This window comes from Panthera uncia (genome assembly GCF_023721935.1).
Source record: "Panthera uncia isolate 11264 chromosome B2 unlocalized genomic scaffold, Puncia_PCG_1.0 HiC_scaffold_24, whole genome shotgun sequence".
NCBI lineage: Eukaryota > Metazoa > Chordata > Mammalia > Carnivora > Felidae > Panthera > Panthera uncia.
The window spans coordinates 7,052,044-7,075,120 of NW_026057580.1; the positions used below are offsets into that span (position 1 = coordinate 7,052,044).

Sequence of the window (23,077 nt, forward strand, 5' to 3'; positions counted from 1 at the left end):
CTTCGTCTGTCCCACCGTCCGAGTATGGGGTGCCGAGGCAGGGGTCTTGGGGGCGCACGGTTCGGGGCCCCTGCCACTGGGGAGCTCGTACCCAGGACTCCCAGTCCCGGGCCCCGCCGCCCTTTGGACTCCCGGCTCGCGCTCTCTCCGAGCCCGCCCGGCTCCAGCTCCACGCAGGCCTCGGGCCCGGCCTCCCGGCGTCCAGGCCGGCTCCTGCGCGCGGTGCCTGTGGCTGCGCTGGATTGTGGAGGGTGACTGGGAGCAGAGCTGCGCGCCCTGGGCGTGTGCCCCCTGAGAGGCAGGGGCTTAAGCTCTAGTCCGGTTCTGCCCCAGTGGGTGGGGATTCGGAGTTCCAGACCAGGGCTCTAAGAGCCTGGCTCCAAAGGGGGCTGGTTTTGGGGCCTTATTTTCGCTACACTTCCTCAGAGCCTTGTTTAGACTTTAGAGGGTTTGAAGGAGGTTTGTTCTCCCCCCTCCCTCCCTCCCCACCACCATTGTCTGTCATGCCCTTTACTCCTGCCTGGGGAGGAAAGGTCAGGAGTGCCTGTCTGCATTTGGTTTTCAGCTAGCCAGGCCCCAGGCAAGTGTCATTGAGACCCCACTCTGTCACCTTTTTGGGAGAGAGGCCCTGATCCAGGGCTCAGAGATTCTTTCTGGACAAGAGAGAATGAGGCCTTGAGGGAGGGCTTCTCAGGGGGCACCTCCCTCTGTGCTTTCTCTCTCTCCAGGTAGAGGCAGAACCAGGTCAGGCCTGGACTTGTAGTCCAGGAAAGCAGGGGATGGGGGTAGGGACTGGACACAGCTCTAGGGGCTGGTGCCCATGGTGGCTCTGTGTATCCCATCTCTTGTGGTTGGTTCTGTGTATATACATGTTCCACCCCAGTGCAGGGGCGAGGACACCTCCTTGGTTAGCATGTTGGGGACAGCCTGGGACAAGGAGAATATCCTAAGACCCCAAAAGTTGGAGATGTGGGAGAATTATGTTCTCCTCCCTTCCAGATTCTTGTAGCTCCTTTTCCAAGAACCGCCCCCCCCCTCCCCCCACCAGGAGGGTGTCACTTCAGGACATGGTTCTATGGTCTTCTGGATCCCTGCTCACCCTGTGGGTAGGGGATGGACAGATGTATCTTCTAGGAATAGGCTGTCAGGTGAGGGTGACTTCAGGGGCCCTGATGCCCCCTCTTCAGGGAGAGGTTAAGAACCAATTGGATTCTCAACCTCATGAGCCTTTCTCCCACCCCCCTAAGGGAGGGAACAATAATTAATGCTAATTAGCGTATTTGGACTGGGGAATGGCTCAGTGGGATGGTCAATGATTGGCAGGACAGAGCTGTGTGTGTGTGTATGTGTGTGTGTGTGTGTGTGTGTGTGTGTGTGTGTCTGCATCCTGGTCTGTGCTCCCACCCTCACCCTCAGGTGCACCCTGTGCATTCTGCCGGTTGAGGAAATATTAAAACGAGAAGGGGATATCTCAAAGAGAAGGTCAAGGAACTAGAGATCTGGTCCCAACTGGGCTTTTAACCACCTGTGTCATCTGGGCCCTCAGTTTCCCTGCTCAGAATAAATGACTTCTCAGGTCCCTTATCTTTGAGCACCTTCCAGAGTCCCAGCCTCCTAGTCAGCTGGCCTGCCTTCTCCTTCCATTATGGAACGTGAACCTGGTGAGGTCTGGAGAGGTGAGTGGGTGATCCAGTGGCCTAAGGAAGAAGGTGAGGACAAACCAGGGGGTGACTGAGGAGTATGTAAACCAGGGGAGTACGGCTGAAAGGGTCACAGGCAGCAGGCAGCAAGGGACAGGGAAGCCAGGCAGAGCTGAGGAAACTTGTCCTCTGAAGTGGCCCTGGGGTCTGGCAAGGCTGGCCAGGGTGAATTGTGTTGAGAGGTCACTTGGATGGCCTGCCCCTCAGCCAGATTCCTGGACCCCACTAGGGGCTCGGGGCAGAAGCTGGAAGGGAACAGAAGCTACCAGTACCCCCTACCTCCTCACTTACGAAGGGATGAAGAGCTGAAGAGTCCACTCACAGTGAGGAGAGGGGAAGGGATCTGGGGTGCCAGACCCCAAGGAGCCAGGGAGCCATGAGGGCTATTAATACTGCAGCTTAAGAGCTGTGGAGGAAGCTAGGAGGTCACAGCCTCTTCTTCCCACGTGGGGGCTGCAGAAGCTGTGGGGTTGGAGGGGTGGCCTTGAGGAACCAGGTCTCCATGGGCCTGTGGGGCAGCCCTGGGGCCATGGCGGGAACTTCTGTGGTCAGAGGTCAGCAGATCACATTCAGGCCTGTCCTCAAGGCCTTGCCCTGGCCTCACCTCTCTCCTGGTGTTGTGCCAGCCTAGGCTTGTCTGCAGGAGGGGTGCTGCCCCTCAGAGGAGGACCCGAGAGGGGAAAGGACTTCCTTGCCTGTCCTCTAAGGGTCCCGCAGAAGCCTGGAGGCCAGAGAATCCTGTGAGGCCACGGGTCTCCCTAAAGCCTCAGCCCTTGAGGTTTCCTAGAGTGCTGATTGTTTCCTGTGCTCCCTGCCAGTCCCAAAAGGACAGGAAGTGATAGAGGGAAATGAGAGTGCAGCCATGTGTGACGCTGGACGTGTGTGAGACAGAGGCTGAGTGGGACATTCTGTGTGGGTGACACTGCGTGTGCGGGGGGTGTGCGTGTGACAGAACCGGCTAAAACCAGCTTGCGTGACTGCATGTGAGGCTGGACTTGTATGCGAGGGAAGCCTTATGTGACATTGCCCGTGACTTTGTAACACTCGTGTGAGTGACCAACACCGTGTGTATGTGGGAGCCACCATGAACGACAGGCTCAGCGTGTGTGTGAAAGAAAGCCATACACGCGGTCTCTGTGTGTGAGTGGCCATCATGGGGGACGTGTTTTATGGAAGACCCAACAATGTGAGCCTCTGTCTGACATCGGATGGGATCCTGATGCTCGGAATACATGAGGGACGCTGCGATCGTTTGATGCCGTGTGTGTGTGTGTGTGATAAGCAGAATGAGCCACCTGCGTGATGTGTGATGCAGTGGTGTGACTACGTGTGTGTGGGTGTGAACAGCATATGAAGGAGCCTCAGGTGTGTAGGAACTCGGATAGGCTGTGTGTGCCACTCTTCGTGACACATGAGAAAAACTAGGACAGGACGTGGTGTGTGTGAGGAGAAGCCATCCTGACACGGTGCTGAGCGGCCGTCGTGATAAGGGGGTGGGAAATAGGCGTGTAGGTGAACCAGAGCTCCAGACCCTGCCCGGGCAGCGCCGCGTGGCACGGGAAGCGCGGGGCGTGACTGAGGCGGCCTCTGTGGCTGGGCACTATCTGAGGTTGCTTGGGACCATAGAACAGTGTGGGTGACAACTGTCAGGGCTGTGCCAGGCACACCCCGGATACCGTGTGTGATGAACTTGAGGGCCTGGGACCCTGATTTGTGGGGCGTCCACAAGGAGGAGCGTGAAAAAGATAACCGTCCGAAACAAAGAAGGAAAGTTGGTAAATGCCGCTGAATGGGGCACTTAAAAATGGCTAAAATGGTAAATGTGATGTTATGTATGGGTTACCACAGTAGAAAGTTTAAAAAGGAACAAAGGCTAGAGACGCAGGTAACAGTGACTGTGCAGGACAGTGGCTGGCGGGGCGGGGGGGGGGGGGGGGGGTTTGGGCGGGGGAGAGGGGGACCAAGAGGAAGCCTGTGTGTGTTTATAGAGGACACTGTGACTCTCATAGTGGGGGGATTGACCGAGGGACTGGTGGCAGCTCAGTGCGTGACGTCACGTGACACAGGGTACCAGGGGCCTGGGTGCAGGCAGGCTGAGGCGGGCCGTGGGCATGTGAATGGAGAACTGGGAAACCCACTTGCCCAAGCTACCCATTGACAAGCTGGATTCCTGGTCTTCGCTGCAGTGGGACAAGATGAGGAGACAGGGATGCCTGGCTGGCTCAGTCAGTGGAGCATGTGACTCTTGATCTCGGGGGTCATGGGTTTGAGTCCCACGTTGGGCATTGAGATTACTTAGTTAAAAAAAAAAAAAGATGAGACAGGACAGAGTCCCAGAGTAGGGGTGAAGGGAGGTCTGGTCACTGGGCCCCTTCTATCTGCAGAGGTTTGAGGTCGCTGAGACTCTACCTCCCACTCTCCTACACGGGTGGGGGGCGCAGCGCTGGGACAGTGAGGATCAGCTTTGGGGAAGGAAGCCTGGGGGGCTGCTTGCCCCCTCTGTACCCCAGGAAGCCTGTGCCCTGCGTAGTGGGGGTGGGTGTAGAGAGTCTTGATTCCCAAATTGGAAGCACATTAATAAGCCGGAGGGAGGGGAGGAGGCCTCCCCACCTCCCTCCTAGGGCTCTGCAAATTGCTTCCTCCTGTAAAAATCTGTACCCTACTCCAGGGAGGAGGGTACTCCCTCCCCAGCCTGGCAGGGTGTGGCCACTTGGCCGGGTCCCTCAGGGGTCCTTGTGCTGGAGGTGGGGGAGGCAGACACCATCCCCCTCCTGCCCCCTCTGCAGTCCCAACCGGAGCATGGCTACTTCTAGGGTGGGAGCTTCTGGCAGCTGGAGAACAGCTGGCCCCGCTGTGGGGGCGGGTGAGAAGGAAGCAGGGAAAGGCAGAGGGGGTGGGGAGGTTCCCTTAGCCCTCATCAACTGCCCTCCCATCCTCAACCCCCTGGCGGGTCAGCCCAGCCCAGGGTTGGGGGTGGGAGATTGGGGGTGCAACTGCTGATTTCACTAAAATCCCTCTGCCTTTTGACCAATGTTCTCACTCCGAGTGAGAGCACGGGGAGGCCCTGTGGTCCCTGCAGAAGTGGACAGCAGCCGGCCCCTAGTCCAGGAGGGTCACTGGGCTAGTTCGTCCTCCCAGTGGGGCTGGTATGGAAGGGAGGGGGCAGGGGGACATGGGGACAACACCCACCTGCCTCCACTGGCCTTGTCTGAATCCCCAGTCAGGGCAGTCTGGGGGAGCTCTCTCCTCTCCTCCCTTGAAAGGGAGGTGTGGGCTGGGTGGTTTGGAGGCTGCGGGCCCCGTGGGGGTGGGGGCCTAGGGCCCGTGCGTGCGGCTGCCCAGCTCTGGCCTCCCATCACTGGAGCTGTCCAGCCAGTTATTCCAGCAGTCTGGCCCCAGGGTGGGGAGTGGGCAGCAGGGTGCCCCTTATCTCCCCCAGGGCCCCAAAGCCTGCTCACCCAGCCTCCTAGCTCCTAGCTCCCAGCTCCCATCCCTGCCACCAACAGAGGCACCTCTGACCTCTGAAGGCTGAGGGCCCTGAGACAGTGGAAGCAGGAATGGCTGGTCAGACCGGGGGTAAAGGCAGTGGGCCACAGCCTGCAGTAGTAAAGGGCCACTGCAGAGGGAGATAGGAGGTGGTCTCTAAGAGGGACGGAGCAGATGGGACAGGAGTGGGATGCCCTGGACATGGCCCTGTTGTGGCTTCCCTGCCACTCCTTCCTTCTAGGTCTGTCCTGAACTCTGGGTCTTTCCGTTGCCGGCTCCTCCCCCCCCTCCCTGCCCGACTGTGTCTGAGTTTATTGATATTTCCCCCCCCTGCCCCCCCCCCCCCCCCCCCCCCCCCCAGGCTGTGTGCCTCTGTCTCTCGGGATCTTGGTCTCTATCTGTCTGGGTCTGTTGGTCACTGTCTCTGGGTCCAGCTCTGTCTCTCTCTGGATCTCTCCTTCTCTGGGTCTCACTCCAAGGTTTTGTGGGGGTTTTGTCTCTTATTCTCTGGGACTCTCCTGTCTCCCTTGTCTGTCTTTCTTGTCTGTCTTGTCTATCTGTCTCTGTCTACTTTACCCCACCCCCAGACTCTTCCCAGGCTCCACCCCCTTGCCCCTCACTCAGGTCTTCCTCCCTGTCTCCCACCCCTCTTGGTGGCCCAGTCCAGCAGGCAGACGCCCTGGACGGCTGGGTGAGCACCGACAAGCAGCTGGGGGCTGCCATCCCTCCCCACCCCACTCTGCACAGCGGGGAGGAGACCCTGCCCCCGGCCGCCTCTCACCCCAGGGCACCCCTCTCCGTTCCTCCCTCCACCGTGCCTGAGCCCCACACGTGTCCAGCTTGCAGCCGTCTGAAGAGCCCGCAGCCCCGGAGCTGGGTCCCCAGTGGTGTGAGGATCCGAGGTTCGGTCCTCAACCCACAGCAGTAACTCTGGGAAGACCAGAGCAGCTGGCCTAGACTCCTGAGCGCTGCCCTAGGACAGAGACCCCAGCTCAGCCCCCTGCCTGGCGCAGCTGCCTGCTCGCCGACCCCCACGGGTGTGCCTCAGCCTGGGGGGTACGGACATTCTCATTTGGATGTCAGTCCAGGCACCCACACAGCATACCTGTGCGTGGCTGTGTGGGGCAGGGGTCACCTGTGGGCCCCTGTGTTGGCGCCTGTGCCCACAGGAGTGTTCCTAGAAAGTGAGCCTTGCCCGTGCCTATGAGCCAGCGGAAGGGACGGTGGTCCCACTGTCTCCTTGACTCGTCCTTGCAGCCGCCCCCTGGGCTCCCCTCCCCCTCACCAGCTGCCAGCGGTCCCAGCCAGGGGCCGCCGCCCCGCCCCCCCCAGTCTGTCCCAGCTCCCAAGCACTGCTGTGTTCGCCATATTTGGCCACAGTGCTCCTGCGGGGGGCGGGGCGGGGCTGACATCACCCCGAGAAGGGGGGGGGGCCACCGCCTGGAAGAGGGGAGGCGGGCAGAGACTTGGGGGAGGCAGGAAAATTGCTGTAAAAAGTCTGGGGCTGCCAGGGCCCCCCATGCGCTGGGCCCCTGCTGCTCTGAGGGAGGCCTCAGGAAAGGATTTGGGGGGAAATGCGTTGAGGACTCTGTTGGGAGGGGTCTTAGCCCACTGTAGCCCCTCTTCTGCCTCCCCTCATAGCCTGTGGCAGTGTCGGATCTGGGAGGAGGCCCTGCATCTCAACTACCTCAATATGGGAGTCACTGGGTCTCCAGAGTCTTGAGTCTCTGCCCTCTCACATTTTTATTCCAAGAACGTGGCCTCAGGAGTTAAGGAGGGGATGGGGATATAACTTCCGGTGGGGAGAGACAGGCTGGGAGTAGAGGAGTTGGCCGTCTCACTGGTCAGGAGCATGGCTTCCTCTCTCCCTGGCCACCCCTCTGGTGTGGGAGAGCTGTTCCTCCTGGTCTTGGAGGCCTCACAGAAAGGGCTTCAGGAATATGGGTGTCCTTGAAGTTGCCCCAGCTACTTGGGCTGGGGGGAGGCCCCTGGTCTGGACCCCACTGGGTGGGCTCAGAGTGGTTGCCATGACAGCTGGGCCTCCTTTCTGGCTCAAGGTGGTGAGGCTTCTCAGCTTCATCCCCTTGGTTAAGGGACTGAAGCCAGATTGCCTACGCTCAGAGCCCAGCTCCAGCACTTACTAGCTGTGTGTCTGACAAGTTGCTTAACCTCTCTGTTCTTTGGTTTCCTCATCTGTAAAGTGGGACTAGTAATAGTCTCTACCCCATGGGTTATTTTGAGGATTAAATGAATCAAGGCGGGTAAAATCCCAGAACGGTGCCTGCCATATAACAGGTGCTCTCATTAGTAGTCTTTTTTTTTTTTTATTATTTATTTATTTATTTTTTTTTTTTTAGTAGTCTTTTTTTTAAATATTGATGTTTATTATTAAAAAAAATTTTTTTAATGTTTATTTTTGTGTGTGTGAGAGAGAGAGACAGAGCACAAGCAGGGAAGCGGTAGAGAGAGAGGGAGACACAGAATCCGAAGCGGGCTCCAGGATCCGAGCTGTCAGCACAAAGCCCAACATGGGACTCGAACGCACGAACCGTGAGATCAAGACCTGAGCTGAAGTCAGACGCTTAACTGATGGAGCCCCCCAGGCGCCCCTCATTAGTAATCTTAAGTCTATATCCTTCTGACATTTAGGCCTCCTAGGCCCTCCCCATCCTTTGCCACTAGCCACACTCTTCAAGCCTCCCTAAACAGGTGGCCCCGCAGAGAGGACCCTCTACCCATTTGGCAGGACCTGGAATTCTTGTCTGAGAGGAAAGGATTCTCTTCCTTGGCTGCAGAGGGGTCTCCACATCTCTTTCCTACCCTACCCACCCCCCGCTTTCCCTGCAGGCCAGAGCAAAGTCCTTGGATGTAGCCGTCTTGGGCTCCAAGGCTCCCAGGACCCTGATAATGCATTGGCCATGCAGAGTCTGAGGCTGAAGGGGGTTGGGGGTGAGCCTTGGAGCTGTGTGTGTTGGGGGCACTGCCGGGTGCGGTCTAAGTTAATAACCCGGTCTGGCGTGTGCAGGGAACTCAGAGTTTACAGAGCCCTGGCCCATCTGCAATGTGGGCCAGGGCAGGGGCAGGCGTGTGGGTGGTTTATGGGCTGCTGTGGGGCCGGGAGGTGCAGGAACAGGAAGTGGGACGGAGGAGCCAGTGGGGTTGAGCAAGGCTGTTGGCCAGGCACCTTCTCAGCTGCTTCCTTGCCAGCCAGCATCCCTCCCTCCTCGCAATTCCTGGGACAGTCCCAGCCCCCATGTTTAGGTTCCTTGTGAGTTATCTTTTAGGGAAGTCAAAACCACACCCTTCCTGGGTCAGGGACCCTCCCCATCCCGCATAATGGGTCTTCAGCAGGGTTGCACTGGGGCAGGGGGAGATTGAGGAGGTGGGGGGGGTCCCTGGCTGGGGATGCCCAAGCCCCGAGGAGGAGCAGGCAGAGTCAGAGCCGAGCAGCCCCTCTGAGAGCTGCAGACACACCGGGCCCCACTCCTGTTTCTCCTCTCCACTCATCACGATGCCTTTGGCAGCCGCATAACCTTGGGAGCCTCAGTCTCTCATCTGAATAATGGACACCAGTCCTTGCCCTCCCTGCCTTAGCTTTGAGGATTAAATGAATTTGAATATGCTTCTTCCCCACAAAAGTGCCATGTAGATATAGGCATTATTATTGTTGTTATCGATCACCACCAAGACTATGTCTTGAGTGTTTTATGAGTCAGGCATTGGGGGTTGGTACTTCGTCATGATCTCATTTCCCTCACAACCTCAAGGAGACCTTTTCCTTGTCTTATAGGACCGAAAGCTCAGAGAGGTGATGTAGCTCGGTCAAGGTCACACAGCGCTGAACAGGCATAACCTCTGGTTACCTCCACCCTGCCCTGGAGCACCTGCCCCTGGGGTGGGAGATTGCTGTGATCTGGGAGAAGCCTGGCCCTAACTCCTCTGTGTCTGCCCCACAGGCTCCGGCTGCCCAGTGGGCTCAGGCCCAGAGCCCAGAGCAACCAGCACAATAGCGTCCAACAGCTGGAATGCCAGCAGCAGCCCCGGGGAGGCCCGGGAGGATGGGCCCGAGGGCCTGGACAAGGGGCTGGACAACGACGCCGAGGGTGTGTGGAGCCCCGACATCGAGCAGAGCTTCCAGGAGGCCCTGGCCATCTACCCGCCCTGCGGCCGCCGCAAGATCATTCTGTCAGACGAGGGCAAGATGTACGGTGCGTGCGGGGAGGCACAGGGACACTGGACAGGACCAGAGAGGTGGCCTGGCCCTCCCTGGCACCTCCCCCTGCTCTCTGCCCCCTCACCGAACCGGTTTGGCGAAGTCCTGTGAGGCCGCCAGCCTGCCACGGGCGAGTCTGGGCGTGTAAGCCTGTGTGTCTGGATCCATCCTCCTCATAAACAAGCCAGGCTCGCCCCCTCCACCAGAGTGAGGCCCACACCTTGACACCCCCCCGGCGGCTCCTCCTCTCCTCCCCCTGCTGGCCTACAGGTTTCAGGGTGACTCAGTGGACACAGGAAACTGGGTCAGTCCAGTGTGCTCCAGGCTAGGCCTGGGACAAGGTCTTTCCCCACAGAGGGTGGGGAAGCCCCAGGGTAAGACCTGGGGTGTCCTACTGGCGAGTTCCCTCCAGTTCCTGGGTGTGGGATGGGGGCGCTGTGCGCTGGTGGGAGGCCGCACGGCGACAGGGGCCTGGGTTAGGACGAGGGCTGGAGAGACCAGGAGACGCCTTCGTTCCTCAGACCACCTCCCAAGTGTCTCCTGCCCTCCTGGCCTGCTCTCTGCCACCTTGCCCATCCCTTGCCTCCAGAAGGGAGTGTCCCCCTCTTGTCCAGCCCTGAGAGGGCTCTCCCAGAGCTGCATTTTTGGGATAACTCAACCCTTCTGGGCCTGGCTCCTTGCCGGCTCCCTCCAACCCTCCCTGACGGCCTATGGCTGACTGAGGCAAGCCCTTAGCCCATCCCCTCCCAGCGTCCATGACCGTGACGGGGGGCCAGGAAGGAGACAGCTGGGCCAAGTGGTAAGGACTGCAGTGTCCCTTGTCCCCACCCTCTGTGCCATGCTCGCCCTAGCCCCAGAGCCCACTCGTGGGCAGGCAGATGTTCCAGAGCGCTTCCATAGGGCGGGGGCTGCCTGTCCCTACTGCTACCTCCCAGATGGCTGGGGCAGCCCCACAGGGTATTTTTAGACAGGGCGGAGGGAGTGGGGTGGAGAGGGGCAGGCAGGAAGGGAGGGGCAGTGGGGCTGGTTCTGTCATGGAAGAGGAATTTGGAGAATGTGGCCCTTCTGGGGAGGTGATGGGGTTGGGGGCCAGGGAGCCTGGATTTGGGGGATAAAAGGTATTGGCTAAGCATTTGCCGGCATCTCAACAAGTCAGGAGAGACACTGGTAAGCCGTATCATGGCGGTGACAGGCTCGAGGACACAGTGATGTGCTCAGTGACATCTTGACACAGGCTGTCAGGGTAGAAGGTGTGGTGGAGACCATTGGGTCCTTCCTGCCTCTTTCACCAGAGAAGGAAAGGGACTTGTCCAGGGTCTCTCCTCATGGCAAGGACAGCTAGGACAGGAGCCTATCCAGAACTCCATCAGACACCCTTGGGGACGTGTGCCACCTGCGGCAGGCCTCACTCACACGTGAACACTGGTGACAGGCACCGGGAGGAAGGAAGTGCTGCTGGAGCTAGGAGTGAGCGGCCCAGCTGTCCTGCCGCACTTTGGCCGCACCTGCCCCTGTCTGTCTGCAAGGAAACCTGTCAGGCGGCCTGACATTGCCCCACCTTCCTCCTCCCACTCTGTTGCCCCCTACTCACTCCCCCAGGGCAGTGCGGGGAGCACCTGGGACTCCCCCTACCCTCCATCTGCCCCGCTCACTCGTGCCCTTGGGGGGCGGCTGGAGTGAAGAGGGTCGGGGGAGGGAACAGAAGAACAGCGTTGGGGGAGAGGCCTGTGGGTTTCCCAGCTTGGGGCGGGGAAGGGCGGGTCTTGGCCTCTCTTCATTCTTCTCTCACCCCAATCCAGGTCGAAATGAGTTGATTGCGCGCTACATCAAACTGAGGACGGGGAAGACGCGGACGAGAAAACAGGTAGGGAGACACAGGTGCTGCATCCCCGCTGCCCACACACACTCCCCAGGCCGCTCTTGCCGCTGTCGTAGAGAAAGGGGCACTGTCCTCTCTGACCGGCCACCACCACCCCAACCTGAGTGACCTCCGAGAAGCCCCGTGGGGCAGCCTCAGCGGTGCATGGTCACCGCCCTGAGTGGCCCACTGACCAGCCAGCGAGACAGACGGTTGCAGTGACAGGAGTGCGGAGCAGGGCGGCACGGCCAACAAAAGAGTGTGGGCGGGTGGACAGGGTCTGACCTGGACCGGGCAGGGGAAGGGAGGAGGGGGGCCCCCGAGGCTTTCTGGAGGAGGTATCGCCCAAGATGCATTTTTAAGTAGGAACTTAGGATTTAGGCAGGCAGAAGAAGGGGAAAGGATTCTGTTAGGCTGAGGAAGTTGGATAGACGTATAATAATTGGGAACCCATACAGGGCTTACTCTATATTAATATATTTATTCCTCACAGTAACCTTATGAGGTGGGTATAGTAATTACCTCCATTTTACAGATGAGAAAACTGAGGCGTGGGGAAGATAAGTAACTTCCTCCAGGTCACGTGGCTGGTAGGGGTGGACCCCGGACTGAACCCACCGGGCAGGAAAGAGCCACCAGTCAGCAGCGCGGTGGGTGGGGAGAGGGGCGGGAAGAGCCGAGGATGGTGGCTGGAGGCCCGAGGGACAGGTTTCCCCTCCGGGCAGCTGGGTCCACGGAAGGGAATAGAACAGGGAGTGGCAGGTGGCAGCTGTCGAGGAATGTTGGCCCTGGAGCAGCTGGGGCAGTGGATCAGGGAGGGCCAGGCAGAGGCAGGGACCTAGATCCACAGCGATGGTGGCCTGGGTAGTGGCAATGGTGAGGGTAGTGGTGGCGGCATGGAGAGATGATCGGGTGGCTCCCCGGGCCAGGGAGGGCAGCTGTGTGCTGACGGGAGGCCTGAAGGGGAGCTGGTTGGGGTGGGTTCCGTGTGGGGTGCCTGGGAGAGAGGCAGGCTGGGCGCACAGACGGGAGGACCGGAAGCCGCCTCTGATCCTCAGCTCTTCTAACCTCCCTGTCTGGTGGGGTTTGGACCTTGCACCCACCTCCCCGGATCCCCATGTGCATATGACAGAGCTGACCTGTCCCATCCTGTTGTCTCAAAGGAAGGTTTTGAGTCCACCCCCTCAGCGTGGGAGCAGGAACCTCCCTCGTTTATTCAAGCATTTATTATTTTTTTAAAAATTGTTTTTCATGTTTATTTTTTAGAGAGAGAGAGTGTGAGTGGGGGTGGGGCAGAGAGAGAGAAGGAGACAATCTGAAGCAGGGCCCAGGCTCTGAGCTGTCAGCACAGAGCCTGATGTGGGGCTCGAACTCGCAAACCGTGAAGTCATGACCTGGGCGGAAGTCGGACACTTAACCGACTGAGCCATCCGACACTTAAACGCCCCTGTTCAGGCCTTTATTAACCACTTTCCCTGGGCCAGTTCATACTGCACCGCATTTACTCATTTAGCGAATCAGTGAGCTACTACTTACTATGTTCTAGGCATGAGGGATACGGCAGGGAACCAGGCAGACAAGGGCCCTGTTCCCAGGGGCCTGGGACTGACTGTCAGAGGTGCCGACTGATCATGCCCCCAAGTTCAGATACCCTCGCCGCTACCTGCAGGGAAGGGGTACTTTGCCTCTCAGGCTCTTCCTCTGCCATTAAATTAGCTATTATGTGAAGACACTTAGAACAGAGTGGGCACTGTAGAAGAATTTGCCGCTGCTATTGCTGTTATTATTCTGTCTTTATAAGCAGAAAGCCAGGGCTCCTGACTGGCTGAGTTGGAGGAGCATGTCACTTTTTTTTTTTTTTTTTTTTTTTTTTTTCATTTATTTTTGAGAGAGAGAGCACAAGTGGAGGAGGGGCCGAGAGAGGGGGACAGAGTATCCAAAGTGGGACTCGAGCCCACAAACCGTGAGATCATGACCTGAACAGAAGTCGGATGCTCAACCAACTGAGCCCCCCCGATGCCCCTAAGAACTTGTGACCCTTGATCTCAGGGTTGTGACTTTAAGTCCCATGTTGGGTGTAGAGCTAACTTAGTTTTTTAAAAAAAGACTAAACAGAAAGCCATTGCAGACACAGGAGAAGGGCACTGTCTCCTGCTTCACCGAAAGAAATGTTTATAGGAACGTGTTTGTCAGAGTGGGAAGGGGTCAAGGGACCTTTAGGCTCAGTCCCTTTGACCTGAGGTGTAGGGAGGGTAGTAGAGCCTCTTGATTCAGAGGAACATTGTACCTGCTCCTGGCCAGGTATCCCAGGAAGGCTGGCTGTACGATGATGTGTTACAGGCCAGCTGGGGGCAAGGTCAGAATTTTAAAATTTGGTCATTTTGCAAGGGTAGCGTTCCTCTAACTTGATTCTTTCCTAGAACTCTGATATCTAATATCTCTGTAAAAGAGGACCCATCTCTTATGAGTTTGAGCCCCACGTTGGGTGTGGAGATTACTTAAGAAAATAAAATTTAGGTTGCCTGGGTGGCCCAGTCAGTTGAGCGTCTGACCCTTGATTTTGGCTGAGATCATGAGCTCATGGTTTGTGGATTGGAGCCCCACATCAGGCTGTACGCTGAGCCAGCTTGGAATTTTCTCTCTCCCTCTCTCTCTCTCTCTCTGCCCCTTCCCTGCTCGTGCTTGTGTGCTCTCAATCTCTCTCAAAATAAATAAATGGACAATAAACTAACAAAATAAAATCAAATCTTAAAAAAATAGATGTATGGATGGATAGATAGATAAGACAGACAGACCCATCCTATGGTTGTGAGGACTAAGCATGTCTTTATGTGTTGCAAAGAGCAACCAGATGACAGGCAGGGGTTTTCTTTGGTTGTTTTTATTTTACTTTTGGTTTAAAAATGTGGTTTTAGAGTTTTTACAGACACATACAGCAATTAATAGCAAGTACAATGCCTCCACATTGAAAAAACAGCTAAGCATTATATTAGGATTAAGTTCCATGTGACTTCCAGCTGTCACCGAGTTGAGCATTCGGCGGTGGTCCTCTGTGCTAAGGGTCCAGAGAATCCTGGCAGCACAGCTTGGTGGCAAGTGGGCTCTGGACTCAGGCCACCTCGGTTCAAATCCCAGCTCTAGCCCCCAGCTGTGTGACCTTGGATAAGCTGCTTCACCTCTCTGTGCTTTGGTTTCATCATCTGTAACTCGAGGGATGATGTGAGTACTGACTTGTCCGTGTCTCTATGAAGGTCAGATGAGGGAGGTGTAGAATGCTGACAGCAGTAATAGCTGTGCCCACGAAACATCACTTACTGTCATGATATAGAGCGATCAGTAATCTCGCCGGACACGTGTCTGATTGCTGTGCACGGTGAGGCAGCACGAGGAACACCCAGCCTGGGCCCTAACCCAGTAGCAGAGGGCTGCCCGGCATCACTTACACAGTAACTTGTGGTATATGATTAAAAAGAAAAAGAAACGGTTTCTTTGTGGGGATGAAAACAACTTGCAAAGAAAGCCCACAGCCATTGCTGATAATGCCTGTGTGAAGCATCCTGGAAGGATCCATGTGTCCCCTTGTGTTTCGTGGGAAAACAGTGACCTTTAGGTTCTCTCAGGCTTAGGGTTAGACCCTTGTAATACGCTGGAGAAGAAATGCTATTAAGGGCACCTACTGTGTGTGTGTGTGTGTGTGTGTGTGTGTGTGTGTGTAGATATATACATGGCCATATATTTGTCCAAGGAGAAGGAAGGTATGCTGGGGGAGGAAGCTGATGAGCAAAGCAGGAGCAGGGCCAGGCCTGGTTTTATCGGCTGGCAAGCTGTTGGGGTTGACACAGGATGTAGGCGGTGGTACAGGGGGAGATCTTTCGTAGAGGATATGGCCTCGATGTATAATCTGATGGCCCGCAGGAGCATTATGGCCATGGGTGATGACAATCAGAAAAAAGTCTCAGGGTACCTGGCTGGCTCAGTCAGTAGAGCATGTGACCTCATCACGGGGTCACGAGTTCAAGCCCCACATTGGGTGCAGAGATTACTTAAATACATACATATGTACATACATACATAAATCTGTTTTAAAAAGAGAAAGGGGCACCTGGGTGGCTCAGTCGGTTAAACATCCGACTTTGGCTTAGGTCATGATCTCACATTTCTTGAGTTCAAGTCCCATATCGATAGGGCTCTGTGCTGACAGCGTGGAGCAGCTTTGGATCCTCTGTCTCCCTCTCTCTCTCTCTCTCTCTCTCTCTCTCTGTCCCTCCTGCTCTCTCTCTCTCTCTCTCTCTCTCTCTCAAAAATAAATCAACATTTAAAAAAAAGAGAGAGAGAGAAACTGTCTCCTCTGAAGACATCAGAGAGAAAAAGTCATCCTGTTTTGGAAAAATAAAAAGATACCCTTCTGGGTTAGAGGCAGCCCTACTCCAGGGCACATAACTTGAGCAGCAGACCTTGGGCTGGATTTTAGTCCTTGCTGATTGATTGACTGATTGATTGAAAATGTTTTTTATGTGTTTTTTTTTTTTTTTTTTTTTTTTTTGAGAGAGAGACAGAGCATGAGCAGGGGAGGGGCAGAGAGAGAGGGAGACACAGAATCAGAATCAGAAGCAGGCTCCAGGCTCCAAGCTGTCAGCACAGATCTTGCCTGACGCAGGGCTTGAACCTATGAACCTTGAGACCATGACCTGAGCCAAAGTCGGACGTTTAACTGACTGAGCCATTCAGGTGCCCCAAGTCCTTGCCGACTTAGGTTCTCTTGTGCAGTGATCAACCTATACAACTGTACATGGTGGTCCTGGAGGCTACCATAGGCCCTTGATCAAAACAGGGCCAAGAAGAGAGCAAAGAACTGGCAGGGCTCAGGGCCCCATAGTTTCCCCCACTTCCATTTGGCCCCAGAGACGAGGGCTGGGGTGCTCCTTGCCCATGGCCGCCCCATGCCGTGCCTCCTCACTCTCTGTGTTTTCCTCTCTGACGGGGCGCGGGGCGGCCCCTAGGTGTCCAGCCACATACAGGTTCTAGCTCGGAAGAAGGTGCGGGAGTACCAGGTTGGCATCAAGGTATGTCGGGCGCCTGACTAGGGCCTCCAGTCCCTCCTCGGCACCTCCACCGCTATCTCCGCGCAGCTCAGGCCTCTGCCTCGGCGGGCTCTCTGGCCCCACTGTGCCTCTTTTCTGGCTTGAAGCTCTGTTCTTGCCTCTTCTTCTGCCCTTTCTGCTCTTTTTCTCTCTTTCTTTCTCTTTCTACAGGTCTCTAGCCACTTGCAGGTTCTAGCCAGGCGGAAATCTCGAGAGATTCAGTCCAAGCTGAAGGTAGGGGGTCCCCGCCTTTTGGCCCGGCCCTGCTGGTTTCTGAGACCAGCCCAGGGCAGACAGGTGGCTGAAGAGTATGGAGGGGTGGAGGGTGTCTCAGAAACACAAACAGCAGCATGAAGTCTAAAGGCCACTTCAGGCTACAGAGGGCCACAGCCTCTGGAAACTAGGCAGAAGCCCAGGGGGACCGCCAGCCCTACAATGAGGGAGAGGAAGACCATCTGGGGGCCACTGCGGCTCACCTCTCTTCTTCGTTTTCCTTTTTCTCCTTCCTCCTAATTGCTGCTTGTTAATTGCATGGGGCCTTCGGTGGGCAGGGGGGAGACACGGGGGCATCGGCTGGCAGAGCTGTTGTGGTGGGCATGGCTGTTCCTTGCATTGGACGCTCAATCCTGATGCTCAATCCTGACTGCCTTACGGCTGAGGATCCCAGAGCATAGGACTCAGGGCCCCTGTAGGCTGTGCCTTCCCCTTACTTCATAGCTGCCCAGCAGACTAAGCCTGCCGCTCTAGGCCCCATGCCTGTATCACAGCTCCAGAGGACCTGGGCAGCCCCCCCGGGGCACCAGCTTGGTCCACCATCTAGGTCTCCAGCATGCCCTCCCTCATTCTGCTCTTTCCAGGGCACGCCCACTGGCAAGCTCTCGCTCTGGGTAGCGGTGGGGTGGGGTGAGGGTCCACAGCGGCCTCTGAGCTCCCTTGGGTTCCTCAGACCCGAGAGCCGGGTGGCCGTTGAGCGGAGGAGGGTGAGAAGACAGGTCCCCGCCCTACATGGCCCTCATGTGTGCCTCTTCTAATCCACCTCCCTCTCCTTCACAGGCCATGAACCTGGTAAGTAGCCTGCCCCTCCCCAGGGTGGGAGATGGGGGGAGAGCACCTAATACAGGATCTTCAAATCGTGAATTGTGAAATCAATTGAATAGGTTGCGACCAGCATGCTTTGAAAATGAACACTGATAGTGGTTCTCAAACTCGAGCCTGCATCAGAATCGCCTGGAGGGCTGGTTGAAGACAGATTTCTGGACTTCACCCTCAGGGTTTCTGATTCAGTGGGTCTGGGCTGAGGCCTGAGAATTTGCGTTTCTAACAAGCTTCCAGGTGATCCTGGTGCTGTTGGTTCATGGACCACGCTTTGAGAACCGCTGATGAAACAGAATAGAAAATATGAGTGCATGACACACAGCATAAGGGGAAGCGTTTGGGTATATACTGGGTTACAGAATAAAGTAAAATTATTTCTCACCAAGGATTGTGCTCAGAGGGGTGATGGACACTTAGGAGACCGGCCCAGGTGGGGGCTGGGACTCCCCTGAGCCCGCATAGCAGAGCCCTGAGGGCCTGGGAGGGGCCCTGAGGCAAACCCCAACCCTGTCTCTGGCCTGGCCTCACACTGCCTCTCCCCTCCCCAGGACCAGGTCTCCAAGGACAAAGCCCTCCAGAGCATGGCATCCATGTCATCCGCCCAGATTGTCTCCGCCAGCGTCCTACAGAACAAGTTCAGCCCACCCTCCCCTCTGCCCCAGGCCGTCTTCTCCACTTCCTCACGGGTACAGGGGGCCTGGGAGGTGGGGCTGAGGTGAGGGAGTGCCTTCGGGGCTGGGCTGTGGTGGGGGTCGTGGATGCTGAGGGGCCGCTGGGCTTTGTCCCATCTCTGCAGTTCTGGAGCAGCCCCCCTCTCCTGGGACAGCAGCCTGGACCCTCTCAGGAGTGAGTATTGTGGCACATCCTTCCCACACCCTCGTCCCTGGCAGTCATCTTCCCCTTTGATCAGGGTTCCAGCAACAGCTGGGCAAAGTTTTAATGCGAAAACAGAGGATGGAGAGCACCAGCAAGAGAGCAGTGCATCTGTCTATTCATTCATGTGTGTGTTCACTCATCAACCCACTCACCCACTTGTCGCCTGTCCTTCAGCTCCTTCTCATTCAGTTGCTCTCCCAGTCGGTCCCCTAGTCAGCACGTCAGGTAGTCGAGTGAACTCGGTTCCCTCAATTCTAAGAGGACTTTCATCCTCAGACACACCCTCAGTTTAATGAGCAGCTCGGGGTGGGGTCAAAAGGCTACATTAAATGTGCACATCAGTTGTGAGATACAGCAGGATTTCACAAATGCTAAAATGCGGAGAAGACAAAAAGCTGGTGAGTTAGCTTGTCAGCATGCATTTCTGGGCCTTTGCAGAAAGGCTGGGTGGCTCCCTATTGAGACCAGATGAGACTCCAAGTGACTGGACCAGGTGGAAGGTGGGCTTAGGGGTGACCCTCTAACCAGGCTGTGCTCCTCCTGTCTGCAGCATCAAGCCCTTTGCACAACCAGCCTACCCCATCCAGCCGCCCCTGCCGCCAACGCTCAGCAGTAAGTTCCCCACACAACATTGCCACCGACTCCCCTCTGCCCTTCCCCATCTGCTGAGAAGAGCAGGGGGGGGGGGGGGGGGGGGGTGGGCAGCAAGGCTGTGCCTGTGTTTACGCTGGGAGGGAGAAGTGGGTGGTGTCTATAGGGGATTGGTACAGGAATAGGCCCCTCACCTTTTATAGTGTTGCTTCCAGAACTCTGCTACTAACTAGTACACACCAACAAAAATACAACATTTATATATGTATATGTGTATGTGTGTGTGTGTGTGTGTGTGTGTGTGTGTGTATGTGTGTATAAAATTCTCGCGTGGAAACATACCAACATCTTAACAGAATTTCACTCTCTCTAGGTGATGAGATCCTGGGTAATTTTTACTCTCCCTATTTTAAAATTTTTTTATTCATTTAAGTAATCTCTACATCCAATGTGGGGCTCGAACCCATGACTCCGAGATCAAGAGTCATATGCTCTTCTGACTGAGTCAGCCAGGCACCCTATTTTTCCCTTTTTACTTGCCTGCATTTTCTGTTTGAATACATGTTAATAGTGATATAAAAATTCCACTGCTATGTACTACTGGGGCCACTGCAAACAGTTGTGCAGGTTGTACACTGTGCAAGAAGCCGTGGAAAGGGAGTCAAAATCCAACCCGTGTTCTACCCAAAAGGGGTGCCATTTTCTAGTTTGCACAATGCTCTGCGCAGCTGGAGGCGGCTCTATGTGTAACCACGCACACACAGCCATGCAGATGAGGGTCCATCTCGCCCTCCCAGGTTACGAGCCCCTGACCCCGCTCCCCCCCAGCTGCTGCCTCTGTGCCCGTGTGGCAGGACCGCACCATCGCTTCCTCCCGGCTGCGGCTCCTCGAGTATTCTGCCTTCATGGAGGTGCAGCGAGACCCCGACACGGTAATGTGGCTGGGGGGGGGGGGGGGGGGGGTTTGTGCAATCATGGAGAGACCCTGGCGTGGCGGTCCAGGGCCACGGCTCAGGGTCCTGGGGTGGGGAAGCCACAGGGCGGCTCTGTCCCGTGCAGCTCTCAGGCCTGCACACTTGAGTGCTCTCCTGACCCAGTACTGGGCCCTCCCCACAGTACAGCAAACACCTATTTGTGCACATCGGCCAGACGAACCCTGCCTTTTCGGACCCGCCTCTGGAGGCCGTCGACGTGCGTCAGATCTATGACAAGTTCCCAGAGAAAAAAGGGGGACTGAAGGAACTCTATGAGAAGGGGCCCCCTAATGCCTTCTTCCTTGTCAAGTTCTGGGTGAGCTGCCCTCTCTGCTCCCACCAACCCCTGCCCCCCAGATGTGCAGCGTACCCGGGTCCCCCTGCTGACCCCTGACCCTGCCCTCTCTCCCTGTGGCCTGTGGGCAGAGTGCTGGGGACGGGTCCTTGGGCGAAACACTGGTGTGGCACGCCCAGAAGCCTCCCTCTGGCCTCCGCCCCTCCTGACACCACGCTCGCTTCCCCCCATCTAGGCCGACCTCAACAGCACCATCCAGGAGGGCCCGGGAGCCTTCTACGGGGTCAGCTCCCAGTATAGCTCGGCCGATAGCATGACCATCAGCGTCTCCACCAAGGTGTGCTCCTTTGGCAAGCAAGTGGTGGAGAAGGTGGAGGTGAGTGGGGGCCCAGGGTGGCACGGTGGGGCCGGGAGCAGGCACGCTGGGTGACGCCCTCCTCGTGGCCTTCCACAGACGGAGTATGCCAGGCTGGAGAACGGGCGCTTCGTGTACCGCATCCACCGCTCCCCCATGTGCGAGTACATGATCAATTTCATCCACAAGCTGAAGCACCTGCCGGAGAAGTACATGATGAACAGCGTCCTGGAGAACTTCACCATCCTGCAGGTGGGGGGGGTGGGGGGCAGCCGGGGAATGGGGGGCACAGGGGCCTCAAAGTGGGGGTGGCCAGACCCATCGCTCAGGTGAGGAGACTGCTATCCAGAAAGAAGGGTCTTCTCGGCCCCTACACCTGTGGCTCTGTGCCGCCTGACCCCTTGAATCCTCCTGCCTGGCCCCCAGGTGGTCACGAGCCGGGACTCCCAGGAGACCCTGCTTGTCATTGCTTTCGTCTTCGAAGTCTCCACCAGCGAGCACGGGGCCCAGCACCACGTCTACAAACTCGTCAAAGACTAGGCTACCCTCTGCCCCCACCACCAGGATCCAGGACGAGCGTCTGTTCCACACACCTGCCTGGCCCCCCCTGGAAGTCTGGGATTGAGGACTCACCCGCCTGCCAGGCCTCAGGCCCAGGACCCAGGAGGCCTCCCCACCTACCCCCAGCACACACACTCCCTGCCACTGTTCTGCGCTTTAATTGTGGGAGAAGAGAGGAGGGCTCAGTGGTGGGGCAGCCCACCCTAGATGCTGAACCATCGCCCAGCTCTGCCCAGCCTCCGGTGAATGGGAGGACCCCTTTGGGCTCAGGCACGTGTGGCCGGCAGGGGAGGGTGGAACGGAGACCGAGGGAGTCAGAGTGCAGAGGCCCCAGGAAGGAGAGTGTCGAGTTGGAGTTAGGTTGAGAAGAGAGAGGGGCCCATACTTTCTTGCACCTGCTATGTGCCGGGCCCGGTGCTAGGTCCTATGTGTACCCAGTGCCGTTCTCAGACCGCGTGAGGCGAGCACGGGTCGTGGGTCTTGGCGTCTCATGATGTGCTGAGACTTGAAGTTGAGCGACCCTTGCAGGGTGGGGCAGAGTTGGAATTCTCATCCAGGGCTGCCTGTCCCCAGAGCCCAGGTTTACACTACCTCCCTGGAGGGAATGGGAAAGAGGGTCTGTACTAGGGGCTGGGGCCATCCACGTTGGGAGCCTCCTCCCAGGGGAGCAGCTGCTTCTGACCAGGCAGGAAGAGAGGAGCAGCAGGTACTTGGCACCTGTTAGGTGCCCTCTGTCAGCCCCTGTGCTGACCTCCTCCAACCTGCCCTGGCCCAGATCCAGTGCCTGAGCCCGTCAGCAGCTTCCTGATGGGAGAAGGCCCCCAGGGGCAGACTCCAAAATAGCTTGGAGCGTCCTGTAGAAAGATGGAGCCCCAGCCTCAGGGCAGACCAGTGTTCCAGGGACAAGGGGTAGCAGAAAGTCTTTGCTATTTTTTAATGCCCAAGACTTGGGTTTGGTCAACCCTTGGTGGGCGCCACTCCCTTATGTTTTTCTCCATCTCAGTCTCCCAGGACTCGGACAGCAGCTTCCCAGAATCAGTTCTGGGACTGAAGGTTAACCCTTCCCCTGCTGGCCCTTCCCAACACCCAGGCCCCTCTGCCAGCTTGGCCTACCAGCCACCTCTGGGCATTCACGAGTTTCGTATGAAGTACTGTGCCCCTTCCCTTCCTTACACCACCCGCCCCTGAGCTTCCTGAAGGTCCTCACAATTTGCATATCGCTCAGGCCACTTCCAAACCCAACCTAGGTTTTATAATGTATATTATATTTTTTGTGTATTTTTTAAATCCAGCTGTGATGGGTTATATCATAAACGTGGCGTGCGGCTGGGGCAGGGGCCCTCAAGGCCCAGCTCCTGCTCAAAAAAAAAAAAAAAAAAAAAAAAAAATTAAAGTTATTTGTTTGTGGGTTAGTTGTGTGACCAGTGTATGCCAGACCTCTCTGGGTTGGATTAGCTTCCAATGGGTGCTCCTGCTAGGTTAGCTCCTGGTGGGTCCCCCCACTCCATCTCTGCTGGAGGGCCCCCAAGCCATACTTGCACTCAAGGTCCCATGAAAGTTTTGCAGACTCCCTTTCTCCCACCCACTCCTGCCATGAGTGGAGTGCTAAAATGTGCCCAGTGCTGGCCTAGGTTCTACTGCTGCATTGTCTCTTTGAAGTGACCTGCCCAAGGTCACACAACTACTGAGGCCCCCTGCTAAATCCCCAGTCTTCGTGGTGGCTACTGCTGGTTCTCTAGCCTGTTCTCACTTTACACCAGAGAAGAACCTCAAGGGGGAAGAGTGCTTTCCCAAGTGGATGGCTGCTAGCAGGGGAAGCCAGATTCCAACCTGTTCTCTGCCTGGAAAAGCCCTACTCTCCCCTCTGAACCATCTTGTGCTCATACAGCAGGGACCACAGAGTGGGGAGGGTGAGGAGACAGTATCTTCAATGGATATGCATTATCTGAAATTCAAATTTAAATAAGCATCCTGTATTTTCATTTGCTCAAT

At 56.6% G+C, this 23,077-nt stretch overlaps 1 protein-coding gene across 1 annotated transcript in view; it reads left to right on the forward strand.

The window, feature by feature from the left end:
• The window catches only part of TEAD3 (TEA domain transcription factor 3), a 23,843-nt gene extending 1,351 nt beyond the window's left edge, over positions 1 to 22,492 (forward strand). The window contains 13 exon segments of the mRNA XM_049653198.1: positions 9,143 to 9,394; positions 11,199 to 11,263; positions 16,258 to 16,320; positions 17,392 to 17,403; positions 17,982 to 18,119; positions 18,230 to 18,279; positions 18,860 to 18,921; positions 19,698 to 19,725; positions 19,727 to 19,832; positions 20,017 to 20,190; positions 20,405 to 20,545; positions 20,624 to 20,776; positions 20,951 to 22,492. Of these exon segments, the coding sequence (XP_049509155.1) occupies positions 9,143 to 9,394; positions 11,199 to 11,263; positions 16,258 to 16,320; positions 17,392 to 17,403; positions 17,982 to 18,119; positions 18,230 to 18,279; positions 18,860 to 18,921; positions 19,698 to 19,725; positions 19,727 to 19,832; positions 20,017 to 20,190; positions 20,405 to 20,545; positions 20,624 to 20,776; positions 20,951 to 21,064 (1,358 nt within the window). The 3' untranslated portion in view covers positions 21,065 to 22,492.
• The last annotated feature ends 585 nt before the right edge of the window (positions 22,493 to 23,077 follow it).